Here is a 19,600-nt window from a genome sequence, read left to right on the forward strand (position 1 = left end):
TCCCTTTCACTGATGCGTCTTCGCGTCTGAGGGCCCCCGTTCGCTTCAGGTGCGCGTGAAATGACCTAACCACGTAAACACCCGCTCTCTGTGAGCTGCCTAGAGGTGACCACTCCTCACTGGAGCCACGCTCTTTGAGGAAAGCTGTACAACACTGGATGTCATACCAACCGACAGATCGGAAGGAGAAGTGGAACTCCCGAGTTCAAGCTCGCAAGGCTTGCTGTGCTGTGCCTCAGCTTCGCTTTCAAGCCGAATCAGGATTCGTGGAAAAACAATCCTCTGAGCCAGACCCGCTCCTCCAGCAAGTCCATGAAGCGGTCTCTTCTATCTCATCATCGCAGCTTTCTTCATCGTTTTTTCCTGTCCTTCACAGAGTCTACTCTTGAAACCAGGCAGAGGCTTACACCGAAAAATAAACTATGCAATGCACCGTGCATCACAGACTCTATGGATGGCGCCTGCCTCTCGAGCAGTTGCAGAAGATGGACAAGAGTCGATGAAAAGGCTGGCTCTTGCGCCGTTGACCTTTTTGTCGCTCAGCGGAAGCACCTCCTCTCTAGCCTCCATCCTGGCGTCGGCAGTGGGGTTCCTGGAGGGCTATAGCGCGTCAGATTGGGACACCAATATAAATTTAGCCAAAAACTCCTCTGGTGAACTTGTTGCACACACGAAGCTCACGTTCGTTCCCTACACTTTTCGAAGAGCACCCACGTTAGTGTCCTCCACTTCAGTGCTTGAACCGTCTCCTCTATCAAGCGAGAAGGCTCTTCGTGTGTCGCGCAGCCTCTCTATTTCCCATGTCGTCGCCGATGCGGCGCCGCGCGCTCTATCCCCTATGGATGTGTCGCAGCTGCAGCGTTTCAAAGACAGCTTCAAGGGTAGTGCTACTGCGGCCGATTATGTGGCGAACGATCTTCTTCGCACAACAGGCTCTGTAGAAGTAGCGAAAGCAGTGCTGCAGCTTGCTGCACAGGTCGGCTTGACGATTCCACGTTCGACACTAAAGGATCTTGTGCACAGAATGAAGCATAAAGAAGCTTCCTTCGCCAGCAGCGTGTACCAGGAGTTTGCATTCGAGGTTAACCTTGAAGCGCTCCACGAGAGCAGTCTTATTAGCTCTCGGTGTGTACAGCATCGTTTAGCTTTGCCGCCCCGGAAACGGAAGGAGAGTAAGCTAGAGCGGGTGCGGCGCTCCACCTCTCCAAAATGGTAGCGTCTTGTTGCCTCTCTCTCTCTGTATTTCTCATCTTGCATATTCGCTATCGTGTACTATACAAGTTTTTCACCTCTCTGTCCCATGAAAACGAATTTTCCTCTTTTGCGGACTACCTCCTGTGAAAGCTGGGTAGGAAGCACACTATTGCACGTGTCCGTTACTTCGCTCCATGTGGACACGTAGCTCCAGCATGATGGGCCCATCCTTGATGGCCTCGCTTTTGTTAACCAGGCCAGTTCCTTCCATGTGGCGGATCACTTTCTCATTGTTGGCTCTCGTCAGTTTCAACACCTGAACTTCTTGCTGTCTCTCTACATTCGCGCCTTCTCTTATCTGGAATGAAAGAAGTCGTCTCAACAGCCAAACGGCTAGAATTCAAAATGAGCGGGGAGAGTATTTTTAGCCTTTACGCTAAAAGCGCCGCGGAGCAGAAGCTGCTCAGTAAAAGCGAGTCACCGTACACTGGCGTGTATGACAAGCACATGGCTGAGCCAGAAAAACCAAGCTACTCTACCTTTTACGAAAAAGGAAAGGAGTACGACGGCACAAATGTGCGTTTTTTCAAGCAGCGGGAGGCTGTCATTGGCAAAAATGTGGGGGACTCCGTTGACCCCCAAAAATACCTGAGAAAGGGAGATGGCATCCGCTGCATCGTACCCGCGACACATGAGGAAAAAGTGTACCGCAAACCGCCTGTGGACAACTCGACGCCGTTCAGCCAAGGCGGGCGAAGTGGTGATGGGGAGAGCGCGTCAGCAGGGGTGCAGTACGATGCCGATGGCAATCCGATTTCCAATGGAAATGGCTCTCTTGATGCTGGACGCAACGGCGAGGATCACAGCGGTGTGCAAGGCAGCGCAAACGACGGAGCTGCTCATGGTCATGGCAGTGGGGACTACAGAGCAGATGGCCGAGGAGGTGTCGCCTTTTCACGGGATGCGACAAAGAATTTTGTCGCCTCGAACATCGTGGAGATTAGCAACATGGTGCCGAAGCGACGAAAGATGCAAGCACCGCTTCCAACCAGCCGTAAGAGCTTTGGTGAGACGCCAGCGTACATGTCGCGTGTCAAACGAGAAATTGCTGAGGAAAAAGCTTTTGTAGAGTCATTGCAGGAGGCAAAGGCTCAGCGTCAGCAGCAAGCTCATGCCAAGTACATTTATCTTCTCCCTCGGGAAGAGCACGATAAGCTGGTGCAAAGCATGCGAAGGCGGAACGATGAGTGTATCTACGAACTGCAGAGGATGCCGTTCTCAAAGGATACGGCTGGGATGCGAAAGCGCAAGACGGAGCTGGAGAAGACAGTCGAACATATTGAGGTAGCACTGAAGAAGCTCGACAGAGATGCCCTATTCATTTACAAGGATGATCCTGTAAATGGACAATGGTGCAAGGAGGCCGCCCTGAAGGAGGCACAAAAGTATGCTGCGCATTCGCACTGAAGGGTTGAATGTGCGGGTAGATCCTTGTGTTGCTGCTTTTGTTTCTCTTTGTTGATGTTCTTTCCTGTCCCTCGCTTCCACGATGTAGTTAGGCCCTTGTCTCCTGTACAGGCTTTCAAAGCAAAGAATAATAATAATAAAACTCATCATGCGGGATGACAAAACGCGCAGGTGAGGTGCATGGTGGTCACTTCATGAGACAGAAGGCGAGCTACAGCGCTGATCGGCTCTTTTCACCCTTTTTGTACGCAGTGGAAGTGCCCCATGCATCCTGAGTGGTAAGGTGCGCGGCTGCTTTTTAGAAGTGTGTGTCGCAGGCTTGCGCTTTACAAATGGTGCACTTACTGCACCGTCTCCATAACTCTTTCTCACTTACTCTTTGCTCCTCCATGTATTAACTGCAACTGTGGGGTTGATGTCGTAGTGCATATCTCTTTCTGCGGAGCTGAATTCGTGAATCACTTGATCGAAGAAGCGGAAACGCTTTAGGGTGGACAAATAATGCGGCGATTGTTTCCGACCGCGAAGTTACTCGGCTCCACGACGGGTATCCGTCTGGCATCGATGAAAAGCTCAGACAAGGAGCGCTTAGAGAGGCTTGTGGAGGAGGTGAATGGCATAAAGTCGAAGCTGAAAGTTCTCGAAGAGAGCAAAGCTGCTAACGGCTTGGTTGACCTTTACGCCTCTCGCAAAATGAAAAGGCTGGACATTAAGCGTATCCTGGGTATCTTCAACGATAGGGCGTACCACGCGCCAATATTCTGCCACAAAGCGCTTCCAATTATTCTGGCGCACTTTATCACCGGACTTGACAGACTTCCCTCTGGCCTAAACGCCATGCCGTCGATTTTGGCCGTTCGTGCAACGCTTCTCCGCTCGTTTCAGAAACTCATCAACTGCAAAATCCCTGCCACCGACGACCAAGTGCAGCACTTTCGCAGAGTGTTGGAGGACATTGACGAGGAGCACGCAGAGCGCAACCTGCTGCAAACTATGGCGTTTGGGATCCTGGAGCTGAAGGAGTACGTTTCATCTCATCGGCGAGCACTGGTGGATCTTAAAAAGACATCCGAGCGGTGGGCCAGCATCCCCATGACGGAGGAGAACGTGCTCACCTACGCAGAGATCCAAGACATCCAAGCTCCGCTGGACTCCGTGAATCGTTGTATGATCACGTACAACTTCATCTCTCGCATGTTTCTCAATCACGACCCGGATATGACTATGAGTAGCAATCCCAGACGCATCGGGATGGTTGATCTTGAGATGAATCTTGAGCACGTAGTTCGCAACGCTGTTGACGAGGCGAAGCAGATTTGCACGGATCACTACGGCGACTGCCCCGACACTGAGTTTGAGCTCACCTCGGACACCAAGGCTTTCCGATTCCCCTACATGAGCACAACTATCCGGTACATTATACTGGAACTGATGAAGAATGCGTTCCGTGCAACAGTGGACTCACACATGAAGCGCAACGACGTCGGGATGGTTACGTGCGCTGATATGCCGCCCGTTCGCGTTTTGATCAACCTGCAAGAAGGGACGGAGCATGCGTGCATTTGTATCTCGGATGAAGGCATGGGCATGACGGACGAAGCACTTACCATGGCAATGGCGTACTCATACACGTCAGTCAGCAAACCAGCTCTGCAGCTTGGTGAGTCGGGCGAGAGGTGTGCATCCACGGCGCCATCGCCGCTGGCTGGCTACGGGTACGGGCTTCCGATGTCGCGCGTGTACGCACAGTCGCTTGGTGGCGACCTTCTCTTGCAAACCATGGAGGGCTACGGCACGCGCGCCTACTACTATATCAAGATAGCAGATGCACAACCCTTATGCGACGAGGAAACCAAGTAGTTCCCTTTAGGCGCAAGGCGAAACGCAGCCATCACAACGCCGCTTCCTGTCCTTGATTCGTTCTCTGGCCCCTCGTCCTGTTGTGCGTGCACGACAAGGTGTATCACACACGCAAAGACACGTATACTTATGAAAGACGCCAAACAAAAAGCGCTGACCCTCCCTATTTCTTTTTTTCCCTCTTGGGTATGTCTGCTTCCTGTTCACTCCCTATCGTGCAGCACGCTCCTTGTACATGTGTGCGACAGAGGGTGGGGGACGCCTTCCTCTCCTTTCTTCTCTCTTTCAAACTTGCTCTCCTTGATGGCAGGGGACGGGGCGACACCGCTCAGTGCGTCGTACCTCAGGGTCCAGCACACCCGCTCTCTGTGTCGGAACGCCAAGCAGCCCCTTATGTCCCTGCCGATGCCAGACCACCTCTGGCGCTGACAGGGTCAAGCACCCCACGGCGCAAGAGGAGGGCAGAGCGATGCATCGCTGCGGATGTCGGCGGTGATTCCCAGCATGGCGTGGCCCCAGAGCGAGCTGCGACAGTGCCGACGTGTGCGCCATCCATGGGATGGGCAATGCGCCAGCCTGACTCGCACCAACCTCACCAGGTCCTCACACTGCCCTGCTGGTGGTGGTGGTGGGGGTGCTTGAGCCACCCCGATGGCTGCACTGCGTGGCGACCCGCGAGGCGGGGATGGTGGGTGGAGTCTGAGTCCGAGGCGATGCTCCGATGAATGAGTAGGGCGCATTGCTGTAACGCGCGTGTGTGTGCGCGGCTGCTTCGCACGACGCGAATGGGGATCTGTGACGGCGCCGGCGTGCGTGTGTGGGTGCGTGGGGAGGTGCAGCGGAGTTTGGCCTCATGTTCCATGGCCGGAGTGCTGCACACGGAGGAAGACGAAGATAATATCGAGCGTGTTCTCTTTTTTGTGCGAAGGCGAGGCGATTCGAGCTCTTTTTTTTCAGTTGAGTGTGGCTCGTTGGCGGCGCGCCACTGTGGGTCACTTCCCGTTTGCTTTGCTCGCTATGTACTGCACTGGTGCGCTGCTGTTGCTCATTTTTCATGTTTCTTTTTGTGTGTGTGTGTGTGGGGGGGGCTCACCCCTCTGTCTTTTATCCACGTTCACCCCGTGAGTTATCTCTCTCTGTCTCTCCCTGAGCGTTGTTGTTCATGTGTGTTGTGGTGTTTCTCACGGTGGCTTGTCGTGCAAAGGTGAAGAAGAGGGCGGCCCCATCAGGGCGCGCAGAACTGGAGGCCAAGAGAGTGGTCAGCTAGTGTAGGTATCCGCAGGAGAAGGCGAACCGGAGAACATGGCGACAGCCACACAATCCTTGCGCGTTCATGTGCATGAAACACGAAAAAAAAATGCGGTACACCATGAGTACGTTGTAACGGCCCCATATCTGCACCAGTGGAAGAGCTGCCTTGTGCAAACGATATCCGCAGTGTCGCGACGGCTGACTTCACGGGGTAAAGTCAGTAGGACTCTGAGCCACCATCTCACACGGCAGCTGCACCGTGAGACGGAGTTCCTTGAGCAGGTGCCATGCATTCGAGGGCTGTTCCATGTAGTGAACATTCAGCGCGCTGTTCACGCTCCTCTTCACCTTCTCCCGCATGCCATCACCCATTCACTCGCTGCTTCATCTCCCTCTCTCTCTGCGTCGAAGAGGACACACACACACACACACACACACACACACACAGACGCACATCTCCAAAAAAAAAACATATACAATACAAAGGAGGAGGGTGCGTCGGGGGAGGGAGTCTCTCTGCGCGTACCTCTTCGACTCACCTCAACAAGCTGGCCTTGACACAGCCGCCTGTCGCTGTTACTGCCTCTCTTTGTTCCCGGCCGCTCCCTCTTTTCTTTGCCTTCATGCGTGCGAAGCATCGGCCCTTGGCTCTTTCCCTCCACCCCTTCCGTTGCCCGCTCTCCCCAGCACTGTAGAGTCCGCTGCGATGTTGTTCTCGAGGGAAAGATCGCCAGAAAGGGGGGCCGTGTCGAATGCGCAGGAGTGGGCGGCACTCGCGGAGTACGAGCGGTTAGAGGCCGTGTTCCACCTCCTTAAGCGGATCTCTGGGACGTGTCTGCGCCACGGCCACCTCCGCGTAATCGAAAGAGAGGAGTTGATGTGCTGCGGTGCTCATGCAGAGCCCATCAGCAGCACGCGCCGACTGCTCCTTTACGGGCGCGTGTCGTACTGCCACAGGGAGGCGCTGTTGGCGTTCGTGCGACAGGTGCGCCTACATTTGGTGCGTGACCTCGACACTGCTGTCACGGTGGGATTGCAGGCAGGTGACCTTGTTCCGCACCTGTTGCTGGAGCCTCTCACGCCGTCCCTCCACACCAACGCGTACGCGCTTTGGCACCGCGTCTATTGCGCCATGCGATGCGGCATCTTCCGCCACATGGAGGTGCGGCAGCGAAAGATGAAGCATCGCCTACGCCAGCTGATACGCGAGTCGGCGGTGACGTCGTCGACCAGCGAAACAACAAACAGCAAGGAAGCGGGTACGCGGGAGGACACGGTGGCCGCGTCGGCGGACAAGTTGAGCACCTCAGGGCACGCAAACACGCTGCGCTTCTACGCAGACGAGTTCGCCCACCTCGTTGGCGAGGATGCTGGCGCGCTGAACGATCAAAGCGGCGCGGACGGCTCTCGTGAGCCACTCGCGCTGGCGGACTTCATGGCCACCGCGAAGGAGACGCGGGTCTCGCTGGCCTGCATTGCTGCCACGGTCCCTTCTGTCTTCGTCGTGTGGTCGTGCCGCTACCCCGAATGCGTGGACTGGCTGCAGCGGCATCTGTTTAACGACTCCCACCTGCAAGCGGTGCTGGACGAAACCGGACTCTCAGGGCGGTACGCGGTTCTCCTGGACAAAGATCCTTGGCTGTTGTTTGCAGCCGAGCAGGGTGAGGTGCTGCCGCGTCTCCCGACGAAGGAAACTTTTCGCATCGAACTGCTGAAGTCGCTGCCGAAGCGCGCGCAAATCGTTCTGCTGAACGTGGACGAGGATGTTGCCGAGGCCCGCACGGCGTACGAGCACCTGAAAGGAGGGCTTCAGGGTTGGCAGAGCCCCGAAGTCGATCTGCTGTCGCTGTGGTGTGGCCATCAGGGCCTTCAATCAGACGTGGCGACTCTCTTCCGTGTCGAAACGCTCCCCTTCATCGTCGGCGCGCGCCCGGGAGGCCGCAGCAGATCGTCGAAGGCGTCTTCTCAAGCGAAGTTGTTCATGAATAACAGTAGACAGCCAGTGATTGTCCGTACCACACGCGATACACTTGAGGTGGCAAAGGATATGTACGGCATCGCCGACACACCGAAGATGCGCCGCAGACGAGGCGAGCGCGGTGCACCAACGCTGGCGCTGTCTGAAAACGACAACACATGGCATAACCTCACTGCCTCAGAGCGCGCCCACATTGCCGACCGGCTGAGCAAGCACATTGTGCAACGTCGCCTTCCGCTGTGCTTCACCGCCTTTGTTGGACAGGAGTACGTGATACGCAACCCTTACACCAGTGACCCGTGGAAGGCTGTGGAGTGTGTTGCCAGCTCGTACGTGAGACTCGACGGCGAGTACGTCACCGGGCAAGACTTGATGCCGGTTGCCACGGAGCTGCGTCGCATGCACCAGCTAGACGGTTTTAAGTTCAACGTCAGTATCATAGAGCCCTCGGCACCGCTTGTGTCGTCGTTGAATTTGGTGACACCGCAGATGCGAGTGGAAGGTAGGACGCACGTTGTCACGTGCGCCCACTGCCAGCTGGCCATGGATGTCGACGCCGTTGCACATTTAAGATGCTTGCATTGCGCCTCGAGTGATAAGAGTGCCATCCTGTGTGAGGTGTGCGCCTTCACGGCTCTGCACCATCCACTTCACCACATTCTTCTGCGGATTCCAGCTGGTGTCTGGGCCCCGTCGTTGCCGTTGCTGTGGGGCCCTTCCAATGTCGCTCCGCTTGCTGTGCTTGCAGAACGATTCAAACCAAACCCGTCCAGGTGCCACTACGGCATCTACTGCAATCGGTGCCGCAGCATGATCCGCGGCACCCGATGGAAGTGCGCGCGCTGCTACCAGTATGACCTCTGTGACACATGCGCCCGCATCTACAGCAAGCGAGCAGCGTCCACGAAGTCCAAATCAGATATCATTGCCCGCGGAGACGCACCGCTGCCTGTGATGCCCTCCTCGTCACCATCGCCGCTGCAGCCCACGCCGCACGTGGCACCTTTGTGCAGCGAGGACGCGACGCACCCAATGCTGTTCATCCCCCACATGCAGGGGTGTAGCGCGAATAGCTTTCTGAAGCCGCCGTGCACGGCGAACTTGGGCGAGTGGTTGCGTACACTCTGATGCAGCGACTTGCGCGCAGAATGGCACACGCCCCCCCCCCTCCCCCTCCGCCTCTGCTCATGGTATCGGCTCTTGTAGTTTTCTTGGGGGCTACGCTGGCCTTGTTCCTTTCGTTCCTCTCTTCGCTGCAGGTGTGCACCTGGTGGCCGCTGGTACCGAGCGCGCGTGCCGTGCCGATGTTCATAATGATGTCTCTCTCCTTTGTTCTTTTTGCACCCACCCGACACCAATGTATCAAGGCCTCCCTCTACGCCTCTCTCACGCGCGTGCGTGTGCGCGCGTGCGTGTGTGTGTGTGTGTGACTGCGTATGAACGTCACCACCACCTCCTCCCTTTCTCCCGACGTACTCTCGTGTTAGGACTATCGTGCTATCGTTGCGGCCCCCGCCTCTTTGGTCCCTCAACACCACTCTCTATCACACCGCCTCACCTCCATTCCTTCCTCACCCCGCTGACCCCCACACGCAACTCTGCAGCATCGTTACACCTCTGAAGAAACGACTCTCGTGCTCGTGGTGCAGCTTAGACGCGTCGTCGCCGCTGCTGCCCTCTCCTCCTCTCTCTGGTTTCCAGTACCCACGCACACCCCAGAGTACCGAGCGACAGACGGCACTCCCAACTCTCGTTGTCTGCGTCGTTGTCAACTCCATTAGAGACACCCCGTCCTCTCCTCCACACCCCTGCCGCCACGCAACCGTGATAGCGCCGCCTTCAAGCCTTGCTGGAGACTCACAGGTTGTCGTCGACCTCGACTTCTCCTCGGTTGTTGTCCTCTTTCTTTTTCTCTGTCCTCCTCCTCCTCCTCCCTCACGGAGTTGTCTTTCTCTGCCACCAAACCTCCTTCACTGCGTATCATCTCTCGGGGTCACGATGGGGTGCGATGTCAGCTGTTTGATGTGCCAGAAGGGAACGGAGGAAAGGAAGAGGGGCACCAATGTGGTGGGCAGCGACAGAAAGGTTAGCAGAGGAGCCTCTGCCACGGCATTCCAGAGTTCCTACTCGGAAGAGTCTTTAGAAATCCAGGTTCTGGATTGTGATGAGAGCCTACGGCAGCGCAGTACTGCGGGTGACGCGAGAGAATCGGCGGCTAAGGGGGCACGCAGTGCCAGCACTAACATCTATGCCGCGGAGGATCCGAATCTGACGTGCCCGGCGGAGCTGCGCACGATTATGGATAACATGGATTTGTCCTCTATCAGCACGTCGTCGAGCGCCCCGCAGCTGTTTCACATGTCGCCTACGGAGCGCGCTGAAGTGGAGACGGGTACATGGGCGTGGTGGCATCAAGAGCTGCAGAACAAGCGTGTCACGAAGGACGGCTACCATCGAGTGCAGCTGCAGGACGTCCATACTCGGCTTACCACTCAGCACGAGGACAACCCGAGCACGGTTGATCTAGACTTCAGCAGCTGCTACATGGAGCCTACAGCGCCGTACGTGCTGGGTCGCCTGTTTGCTTCTCTTCAACTCAAGGAGCTGCGGTGGATTACCTCGCTGCGGCTGGATGGCAACTATTTCACCGACGACGGCTTCGGCACGATGCTCGCCACGATGTCGGCCGCGAACGAAGAGCAGACGATCTTGCCACTTCTGCGGCAACTCTACCTCAACAACATGAACCTCGATCAACACTCCGTGGCTGGGCTGTTTGCGTACCTGTTTCCGGTGGACCACAAGGCCATGAGCGACATCTCACACAAAAAGGCGCTCCGCATCGCCGGCAGACCTGCCTCGCGGCCGTCGGAGGCTTACATCGCAGCCAGCAGGCGTGGCCCTAAGGTGCCGCTGTTTCCTTCCTTGACCGTGCTTAGCCTCAGCGACAACCCGGGGGTGGGAGCGGAAGGCCTCATTCAGATTCTCCGTAGCTTGCTGGCTGTTCACTACGAACCGCATACCATCTCCGTCATGGATCTCTCCCGGTGTGGCTTGGACAGGGCGACTCCCAAGTACTTTCGCGAGTACTTTGGAGCGCTTTCGAGAGCAATGAAAAGTGGCTGCTACCCGGTGGTGCCGCGGCGATTTGTGCTGATAGGCAACCAGCACAGCATCGCCAACTTGAATGAGGTCTACTCGCCGCACGAAACAGGTGTGCAGCTCGTGCTTTGAGCGTGGAAACCCCGCACTCTCCTCGGCCCTGTTGCGGCCGTCACCGTCTCCGTTCTTGCGGTTGGTGGTGGAGTTGTACCACCCGACGCCAGGGTGTTTTCAACAAGTAGAGACCCTTCTCTCGTCCTTCCTGTGCGGGCGTGTGTAGTGACGCAGCAGCGGGTGTCATTGGGGCGATCATGTATCATTGGCGGCGTTCTTCGCCGTTTTCCATTCCTTGTTTTCCTGTAGGATGTGCCAAGGGGCGATTGCAGAGTGTGTGCGTGTGTGTGCAGGGCAGGGCAGGGCAGGAGTCATAGAGGCGCGGCTGGGAGAGCAGAGGAGGAGAAGGGAACGCGAGAAAGAGGAGCGACTCCTTCACAACCCCACTCTCGATCGGCACCACACTTCTCTCTCATCAGTTTGGCGTCGTTTCGCGTTCCCTTGCCCCACCGAAACGATCTTGCTGCCCCTCTTCTCGCGCGTTACTTCACATCTCTTATCCGCTCCTCAACGTTTTCTTCGCTTCGACAGCGAACCAAATGAAGGCGCCACACATAGACGTCCGCACGCACGCACGCACAAGTGTCTTCGGTTTTCCAGAGCAGGATGGTGTGCGGGCGAGGGGGGAAGGAGTCTGTGCACTCTGGGTATCTCTGGGTCTACCTGCAGATCTTGTACCGCGCACTCCACTCTCGCCCCGCCCTTTTTTTGTCCGCTCGCACACTTCCCACCAATCACTGTCGTGCACCTCCTCCTTTTTCCTCGCCCCTCTCTCCACCCCCTCCCCTTCTCTCCTTTCCCAGCGATTCCTTCTCCTGGTCTGTTTGCCTCTGTGTTGTTGGCGGTGCTGTTGCGCGCACTTCACGGATGTGCATGTGTACTTGCAGGCCTGCCGTGCGTGTGTGTGTGTGTGTGCCATCGGTGGGTGCCGCCGCTTTAGTCATCTGTTACTCTCTCCTCTCCCCTCCTCTCTCCCCCAAATATCCGTGTGAGGTGCGGTGGAGATGAACAATCTTTCATGCTCACGTGCGTGTGTGCTTGTGTGCCTCCTTCTTTTCTCTTTGCAATTCCTCTTCCCTTGTACCTGTATCTGTGTGGTTATTCGCTTGTGTGCGGCCTCTGTTGCTAACGCCGGCGGTCCTGACGTTCAATCTCCTCGCTAAGTGCTGATATATCGACGGTGCATCAACAGACATCTTCCTTTAGCGGCTCTTCGTCTTTCCTCCCACCACCGCCACCGCCCCTCTTTCTCAATGATCTGCGTTCTTGTTTGTTTGAGTTGAAGGGCAGGGGAGGGTAGAAGGGGATGCCAGCGGGGGTGCGGTCGGGCAACGCCACGGCGGATCTCTCCATCTATACGTGTCCGTGTGTCTGTTGCGGAACGTATCAGATGGTCTGCGCTTCTCCGCCTCCTCTTCCGCCCCGTCACAGTTGATGCTTCGAGCAGCTTCCCTCTTTCCTATCCGCCTCACATCCCCGCATGCATACACACACACACACACACACACACACAGCCTCTTCCTGGGTGAGTTGTATGTCCATTGTGTCTGTTCATCTGTTCCACCAACCACTCTCTCCCACCCGAGAAGTGACTCGAGCCTTTCTTCTTTCGTTGTGTGCAGCACTCCGGTCATGGAACATTAGGCCAAACTCCGCTGCACCTCCCCACGCACCCACGCACCCACACACGCACGCCGGCGCCGTCACAGATCCCCATTCGCGTCGTGCGAAGCAGCCGCGCACACACACGCGCGTTACAGCAATGCGCCCTACTCATTCATCGGAGCATCGCCTCGGACTCAGACTCCACCCACCATCCCCGCCTCGCGGGTCGCCACGCAGTGCAGCCATCGGGGTGGCTCAAGCACCCCCACCACCACCACCAGCAGGGCAGTGTGAGGACCTGGTGAGGTTGGTGCGAGTCAGGCTGGCGCATTGCCCATCCCATGGATGGCGCACACGTCGGCACTGTCGCAGCTCGCTCTGGGGCCACGCCATGCTGGGAATCACCGCCGACATCCGCAGCGATGCATCGCTCTGCCCTCCTCTTGCGCCGTGGGGTGCTTGACCCTGTCAGCGCCAGAGGTGGTCTGGCATCGGCAGGGACATAAGGGGCTGCTTGGCGTTCCGACACAGAGAGCGGGTGTGCTGGACCCTGAGGTACGACGCACTGAGCGGTGTCGCCCCCGCCATGACGGAGGGTGGACTCCAGCTGCCCGAAAAGCGAAACAGAAAATTAGCAATGCCGGGCGTGCAATTTTCTCTGTTCACCCTGTTTCTCGATAGTCCGACTCGTTGAGCTGCTTGGATGCTTATTCCCCTCCTTCCCTCTTTCCCTCCCTCCCTCCCTGCTGCGTGTTGTTTCTCTGTTCCGCCTCACGTGCTCTCTCATCTTCGCCGCCGCTCACGAAACACGCACGTGAGCTTGAGGGCGCATCGTACGCGCGTGAGAGAGTGCTGCGCGGACGCAGTGGCGCTCGCCATACACCGAAATCCACACTGCAGTGTGGATTTCTTCGTCAGCGGGTGTGCACCGCCTGATCTCCAGACTTGTGTGCGCGTGATTGCCTATGCGGAGAAGGGGAAGGAGAGGCCTTCCTGCCATGTAGAAGGACTGTATCAAAGCCGACCAAAATGCCTGAAAACAAGCAAAATGGAGTTGAACAGAAGGGTGGCAGAGATGCTCACATCAAGGGCGGCGCCTCGCCGCCAGTGCTGGTGTGTTCCATCTGTGTGTAGGGCTTTCGCGCCGTCGCGCATGTCTTAGGCACCTTGTGCGCTTCGCGTTACTCCCTGTCGAGGGAAACGCTGGGGCGAGTGCGAGGAGCGAGGACGGATGCATCGGCGAAGTCTCACCGATGTCCAAAATCGAAGCACTTGTGGATGTCGAGCTCTCTCCTCCTCCGTGCCCCCCTTCATCTCTTTGCGTCTTTCTTAGAACAGCAGCCACGCTGCACTCCCGCTCCTCACCCACCCGACCATCCCGCGGAAATCGTCCGCTGTCTGTGCAACTCTTACGACGCTCCTTTTTCCTTTGCCCTATTTCTCTCTACTCACGTCCGTTCATCTACACGAGTCTGCTGGTCTGTCTACGCGTGCCCGTGTGTGATACGAGGTCGATCTGTCTTCGCTTGTGTGCCTCCCTCGGCAGCATCGTTTCCCCTCCATCCACCGGATCGCACCCCGTCTTCCTTACTCCTCGCGCATCACCGCAGCGCACACCCACACGCACCCCCTCCCAACAGAAGCGGAGGAGGAAGACGAGAAACCATGCTGCGCCGCTCTCTCGTGATGCGTGGCGGCTTTTCGCAGGAGGCCTTTCACCGAATGACCAAGTACATCACTTCTCGCAACCCAAATGAGAAGTACCTGCGCACCGGTCACATTGTTCTGGAGACACTGAAGCGCTACCACTCGTACATCCTGGTGGTTGCTCTCATCAGCGCCTTTACTGTGTACGACCACCACCAGAACCCGGAGAAGATGCCGGGTGCTGTGCATGATGGCCGCTCGTTGGTGCTGTAGGTCTAGCGCTCTTGACGGAGCGCTTAACCGCGAGGTAGTTCGCGGACTCTGTCTTGCTGCTGTGCTGCGGGGAGTCAGGAGTGTCGTTAAGCTGTACGTACGCCGCCCGCGTCAGAGCTTCGGCTTGCGCACGTATGTTGGGTTGGTTCTGTGTGTCTTCTCCACCCTCCCCCCCCCCCGACACCATCTCGCTCGCTCTCGCTCTCTCACTCTACGTTACTGCAGGCCTTGTTTCTGAGATAGCTGTGCGCTACTTGATGTGTTTTGTGTGAGTGTGTGTGCTCAGGTCGTCGTTGTTTGTTGTTTACATCTCTCTCTCTTACACACACACACACACACACACGTGGGCGGAGCCCTTTCCTGACACAACTGTCGTTTGCAACACACAAAACAGCAAGAGGAGGAGGGGCAGTGTTCATGATGATAACATGGACCCCTGCTGCAGACTCACTCTTCCGGCTGTGAGACGAAAGCGGGTGGAGGAAGTGTGCAGCAGCAGCAGCGGGGGCGGGCAACGCCGGCGCTGCTTGCCGTGTATTCTTTTCCCCTTTTCTTCCTCCCTCCTTCCCTCTTGTGTGCGCGTGCACAGAGAAGCGAAATGAGGTCGCTGGTGTGTGCGTTTCTCTTTCACTCGTGGCGCTGATCCTTTATCTCTTTTTCTGCCCTTTCCTCATCGTCCGTTTTCTGCATATTGGCACAGCCGTCGACACACCCAGAGAGAAAAGCAGAGAGAGGCTCTCGTGGCTGCGTGAACGCTGGCGTCCTAAAACGAGGTCGCTCTGCTGTATCATGCAGCGCCATCGCACGCCAGAACCAGGGCCGCGTGGTGCGTCGTCGCAGAACCCGCGGCGTCCGCCGCAGACCTCTGCCAAGTCACCCGCAAGGCGAGTATCGCGTCGCAGCAGTGCCGCCACCACTTCTGCGCCCGGCGGGATCGAGCTCACGCGGGCCCAGCAAATCGAGGCCAAGGCTGCACGCGACGCGGTTGTGGGGGCCATGACGAAGAGCTCCCCGCAAGCAGCGAAGATGTTTGTGGAGTCGATCTCGCTTGATGTAGATGTGGAGACAACACGGCAGCTGCTGTGCAGTAAAAAAGGCTTCGTTGCCTTGCCGTCCTCGATTGGAGTCCTCTGCCGTCAGCTGCGGAAGTTGGACTTGTCGGGCAATGGCCTCACCGATCTCAGTCCTCTGGCCACGCTGCAGCACCTCTCTAACCTGAACGTCGCGCACAACGGCTTGCTTGCTTCGCTGAAGGGCTTGTCCGGGACGTGTCTCTCCGTTCTGAACATCTCTTTCTGCGCGGTGGAGTCGCTGGAAGGACTCGAGCACACTGCCCTCACGCTGCGCACCTTCATTGCCAACGACAATCGCCTGCAGCTGCACTCTCCGCTCCTTGCCGATGTCGTGGCGACGGCTGGCGAGGATGCAGCGGAAATGGAAGCTGCACGTGAGCACCTGCCTGAGTCCTTGTGCAGGAGCAGTAGTCACAGCGGTGCGGACCTGCGTGCGGTGGCGCAGCGCAACTACGCCATTTTTTCCACTTTTCAGCAGTGTGAGACTGTCGTGCTGTCCCGCAACACGCGCCTCTGCCAGCTCTTTCCGACGTGGGGCGTGGAGGAGGTGGCAGCAGAGTGTGGTGAGGTTCCAGGCCGCTCGAGCGCAGCGGCGGATGACGAGGGTAGCGACGACGCGGCCGACGGCGCCTCCACCACCATGTCCGCTGACGGCGACGGCGGCGATTCCGCGAATCGTGGAAAGAAGCACCGCGCGTCCGCGGCTAAGCGACGTGATCGTCGAAGGATTGCTGTACACCCGACGGATCGGTCGGCCTCCAACACCCCTGCAGCCGCTCGCGAACCCTTCGGTGACTCACCGGAGATGGCGACGTACAATCAACGGCGGCACGCGCTGGCCTTGGCGCACCCCCTCTCTGTGTTTGAGAGGCTTTCACGGTTGAGGAAGCTGTCGCTGAGCGGCTGTGAGCTGCACTCGTTGCCGGTGCGATGGTTTCTGCCCATGGTGACGGAGCTGCGCCTAGCACAGAACCACCTCACCTCTCTTCAGCCGGACGGCGTCATTTTGCGCTCTCTGCACATCCTCGACATCAGCAACAACCTCTTCGCATCTGTGGCGTCCCTACGCCGGTGCCGCTACCTGGAGCAGCTGAACGTGCGCGGCAACCCGCTCATCGAGGAGGGTGTCCTGCAGGACAAGGCAGCCGGACTAACCACCGCTGAGCGAATCGCAGACGTGGCAGCGACGACCCCTTCCTCAGGCACCAGTGCGGCTCCTATCGCGGTGCAGCAGCGTCTCCTTCGCTTGTTCCCCAATATGAAGTTGCTGGACGGACAACCGATGATGACGGCGGGGCAGGTGCGCTCCGCGTACATGCAGAGGAACGCGCGATCGGCAGCAGAGAGGCAGGACAAGTTGACCGAGAAGGGCTGTAGTGACGGTTCAGCCATTGTAGCTAGTTTGCATGAGGCGCGCGATGATGTAGGCAATGCACACGCTGCGTCGGATGATAGCGAGAGAGGCAGTAGTTCCGGCGATGCGCCACGCACGGCACCAACGGCGCGCGCCGAGGCACGATCCCCTGCCCGCAAAGCACGGCGTGCCGACTCTGCCGTCATCGCCGCGGAGGCGGATGAGAAGGACAACGTTGTCGAGGCTCCCTTGTCAGTCGTCAAGACTGCGCACGCGCAGATCGTGCGACGGGAGCGCGTGCTGCTGCGTCCTGGAGCCGCCGCTGCTTCAGGTAGTAACACGGGTGCGGCGGGGCAGAAGCGAAAGGCTGGCCAGACTCCGACATCACCCGCTGCTGTCGTTTACGGGCAGGCGGCCGTCGCAAAGCTGCTCGAGCAGAGCCGCAGCAGGAGTGCGTGGTAGAGACGCGTGTGTGCCAGTGTGCGTGTATGTACCCTCGAGTCCGCCTGTCGTAGCGACTTGCCCCAGTTGTATAGCCAGTAGTGGACACACACCCTCACACGTGCACGAACGCGGCAGTCATGCGATGTACTCCGCCCAGACTCGCTGGCTCTCTCGCTCTCCTCGCTTTCCTAAGCAACCTCCATGAGTGAGTAACTGCCCCGCATAAGCAGCAGCAACTCCACACATGCACATAAAACTCTGCATCTTTGCATACGCGCCTGTGTCCCGGAGCGCGTGGCGCGCTGACATGCGCGTGTATGCGTGCTTCGTTGCCTACGTCGCGACCCTCCTTCTCCTGCGTCCTACTCTCCTCTTGCTCTCTCGTTAACGAGGTCATGACAGTTTGCTGTACATGCTGCTCCCCATTTTCCCCTCCTCTTCTGTGCTGATTTTCGTGTTGCGTGCATGATCGCGATCCGGCTACCCACCCCGTGCTGACGGCCAGGGGCTGCTGCGTGGGTGAGAGACCGACCGACCGACCCAGACGCATGCTCATACACACGGCAGGAAAGAGCGACGCGCACGACTTGCGGCCCACTTGCACGAAACCGCTTCGCCTACTCGAGAGCGGCTCTTTACTCCCTCTCTCTTCTGCACACAGGCGGCCAAGAACACACGCCGTTTCCTCGAGCGCAGACAGGGGGCCGTCGCTGCGACTGCCGCGCGCTACAACGACCGCAAAGTTGCCCGTCCCCTTTTCTCCCTCTTTTCCACCTGCGCCTACTCCGGTTCCTGACCTCCATTTGCTGGCGGGCTTTCATGTTTGAAGAGGCGCTCCGGCAAGCGCCGCGAGAGGAGCTCGTGGAGCACATTCGACTCCAGCGAGAGCTGATTCACCGTCTTCACCGGCGCGTCCTCGAGCTGGAGAGCTCCCTGGAGAACGTGTACACGTGCTCTAGCGACGGCGGGGGTGCCGTCGGTGCCGGTGGGCAGTCAGCTGCACCGTCTGAGCGGCAGCGCGCCGTCCTTTCCAGCAACCTTCGCCATGGCCCGCCTCCTCCGACAGTCCGACAGAGCTTGTACGGAGCGTCTGGCGGCGCGCCGCCGGCAAAGGCGAGGGCATATCCCCTTGCGACGTTTTGCGAGGCGCCACTGGGTTTCAGCGAACGCTGGAGCACCGATAATGATGAGGCGGCAGCGGCACCGGAGCCGCGCTGTCGACCCCCACGCCCGCACATCGAAGAGAAGGCGCCCGTCGCCTTTGCGCACTTGTCTTCTTCACTGCAGCGGCAAACGGGTGAGCGTGCGGCGATGGCGACGTCCGCCAATGGCACTGATACTGCTCCTGCGCCGTTTTCTGCGGCTGCTATCTCCACTGGGATCACCTCATCTTCAGTAGACCACCCCACGGTGTTGGAGGGGATCAAGGAGATCAATCACGTGCTTGCCGCCCACCGGGCCGGTCGTCCAGCCCTGCCGCTACCTGTGGTAGAGGAACTGGAAGATATTCGTACGAGGCTGCTGCGGGGCCTCAAGCAGACACACAGTATGGGTGACAGAGACGACGAGAAGGCACAAGAGGCGGTGACGGCACGTCAGGCCTACGGTGCGCTGCCAAGGGGCGAGGAAATGGTGCTCAACTCAGGTCCGCCAGATCTCTTGTTCGAGCGCTGTGCGGATGCCTTCCGTGCCGCAACTCACGTGTGTCCACGTTGGGTCTCGCCAGACTCGTCGAGGGTCGTGTACGGCACATCACCACGCCGTCACCAGTAGCGTTGCACAGGGAGGGGAAGGAGAAGGGACGACGAGACGCCGTTTGAGGCTGCTCACCAGCCCACGTGCGGCTCATGTGACCGTCCTCCTCCCTCTCTCTCTCTCTCTCGCCCTGACCGCCGTTCCAAGAGGACAGAGACGAGCATGGACTCTTGTGTGCTACTGCCGTTGGAGGCTCTTCGTGTGAATCCCTGTCTCCCCTTTCAGCAAAAAAGTGCATGAGAGAAGCCGCGCGCGCTCGGGTGGGCGGAGTGCGGATACACGACAACGAACTTGGAACGAAAACAAAACATGAACTGACGCCGCGCCTTCCCATCTCGCCACTGCCAGGCAATGCCTGGATCGATGCAGCGAACGTCGCATTGGTGCGGGTGGACTCTGCGACGCGTACCTCTGGTTGGGGCACCGCGAAAGATATTGCTCACCAGGCTCACACACAGACACAGACACATGTGCATGCACGCT

The 19,600-nt window shown here is 58.1% G+C and overlaps 8 protein-coding genes across 8 annotated transcripts; all 8 read left to right on the forward strand.

The window, feature by feature from the left end:
* Nucleotides 1-427: 427 nt before the first annotated feature.
* Nucleotides 428-1,216, forward strand: LMJF_20_0265 (conserved hypothetical protein; the record flags this gene model as incomplete). The annotated part of the gene is made up of 1 exon (XM_001682729.1): nt 428-1,216. The coding sequence occupies one exon, from the start codon at nt 428-430 to the stop codon at nt 1,214-1,216; it is 789 nt and encodes a 262-aa protein (XP_001682781.1).
* A 341-nt stretch (nt 1,217-1,557) lies between these two features.
* LMJF_20_0270 (conserved hypothetical protein) lies at nt 1,558-2,661 on the forward strand (the record flags this gene model as incomplete). Its single annotated transcript, XM_001682730.1, has 1 exon — nt 1,558-2,661. The coding sequence occupies one exon, from the start codon at nt 1,558-1,560 to the stop codon at nt 2,659-2,661; it is 1,104 nt and encodes a 367-aa protein (XP_001682782.1).
* Nucleotides 2,662-3,162: 501 nt separating this feature from the next.
* Nucleotides 3,163-4,521, forward strand: LMJF_20_0280 (developmentally regulated phosphoprotein-like protein; the record flags this gene model as incomplete). Its single annotated transcript, XM_001682731.1, has 1 exon — nt 3,163-4,521. The coding sequence occupies one exon, from the start codon at nt 3,163-3,165 to the stop codon at nt 4,519-4,521; it is 1,359 nt and encodes a 452-aa protein (XP_001682783.1).
* Nucleotides 4,522-6,478: 1,957 nt separating this feature from the next.
* On the forward strand, nt 6,479-8,878 carry LMJF_20_0290 (conserved hypothetical protein; the record flags this gene model as incomplete). The annotated part of the gene is made up of 1 exon (XM_001682732.1): nt 6,479-8,878. The coding sequence occupies one exon, from the start codon at nt 6,479-6,481 to the stop codon at nt 8,876-8,878; it is 2,400 nt and encodes a 799-aa protein (XP_001682784.1).
* A 1,170-nt stretch (nt 8,879-10,048) lies between these two features.
* On the forward strand, nt 10,049-10,984 carry LMJF_20_0300 (conserved hypothetical protein; the record flags this gene model as incomplete). The annotated part of the gene is made up of 1 exon (XM_001682733.1): nt 10,049-10,984. The coding sequence occupies one exon, from the start codon at nt 10,049-10,051 to the stop codon at nt 10,982-10,984; it is 936 nt and encodes a 311-aa protein (XP_001682785.1).
* Nucleotides 10,985-14,236: 3,252 nt separating this feature from the next.
* LMJF_20_0310 (conserved hypothetical protein) lies at nt 14,237-14,491 on the forward strand (the record flags this gene model as incomplete). Its single annotated transcript, XM_001682734.1, has 1 exon — nt 14,237-14,491. One exon carries the CDS (start codon nt 14,237-14,239, stop codon nt 14,489-14,491), a length of 255 nt encoding a protein of 84 aa, XP_001682786.1.
* A 996-nt stretch (nt 14,492-15,487) lies between these two features.
* LMJF_20_0320 (conserved hypothetical protein) lies at nt 15,488-17,380 on the forward strand (the record flags this gene model as incomplete). Its single annotated transcript, XM_001682735.1, has 1 exon — nt 15,488-17,380. One exon carries the CDS (start codon nt 15,488-15,490, stop codon nt 17,378-17,380), a length of 1,893 nt encoding a protein of 630 aa, XP_001682787.1.
* Nucleotides 17,381-18,181: 801 nt separating this feature from the next.
* Nucleotides 18,182-19,135, forward strand: LMJF_20_0330 (conserved hypothetical protein; the record flags this gene model as incomplete). The annotated part of the gene is made up of 1 exon (XM_001682736.1): nt 18,182-19,135. The coding sequence occupies one exon, from the start codon at nt 18,182-18,184 to the stop codon at nt 19,133-19,135; it is 954 nt and encodes a 317-aa protein (XP_001682788.1).
* Between the last annotated feature and the right edge of the window lie 465 nt (nt 19,136-19,600).

The sequence above is a fragment of the Leishmania major genome, chromosome 20, assembly GCF_000002725.2.
Source record: "Leishmania major strain Friedlin complete genome, chromosome 20".
Classification (NCBI taxonomy): domain Eukaryota; phylum Euglenozoa; class Kinetoplastea; order Trypanosomatida; family Trypanosomatidae; genus Leishmania; species Leishmania major.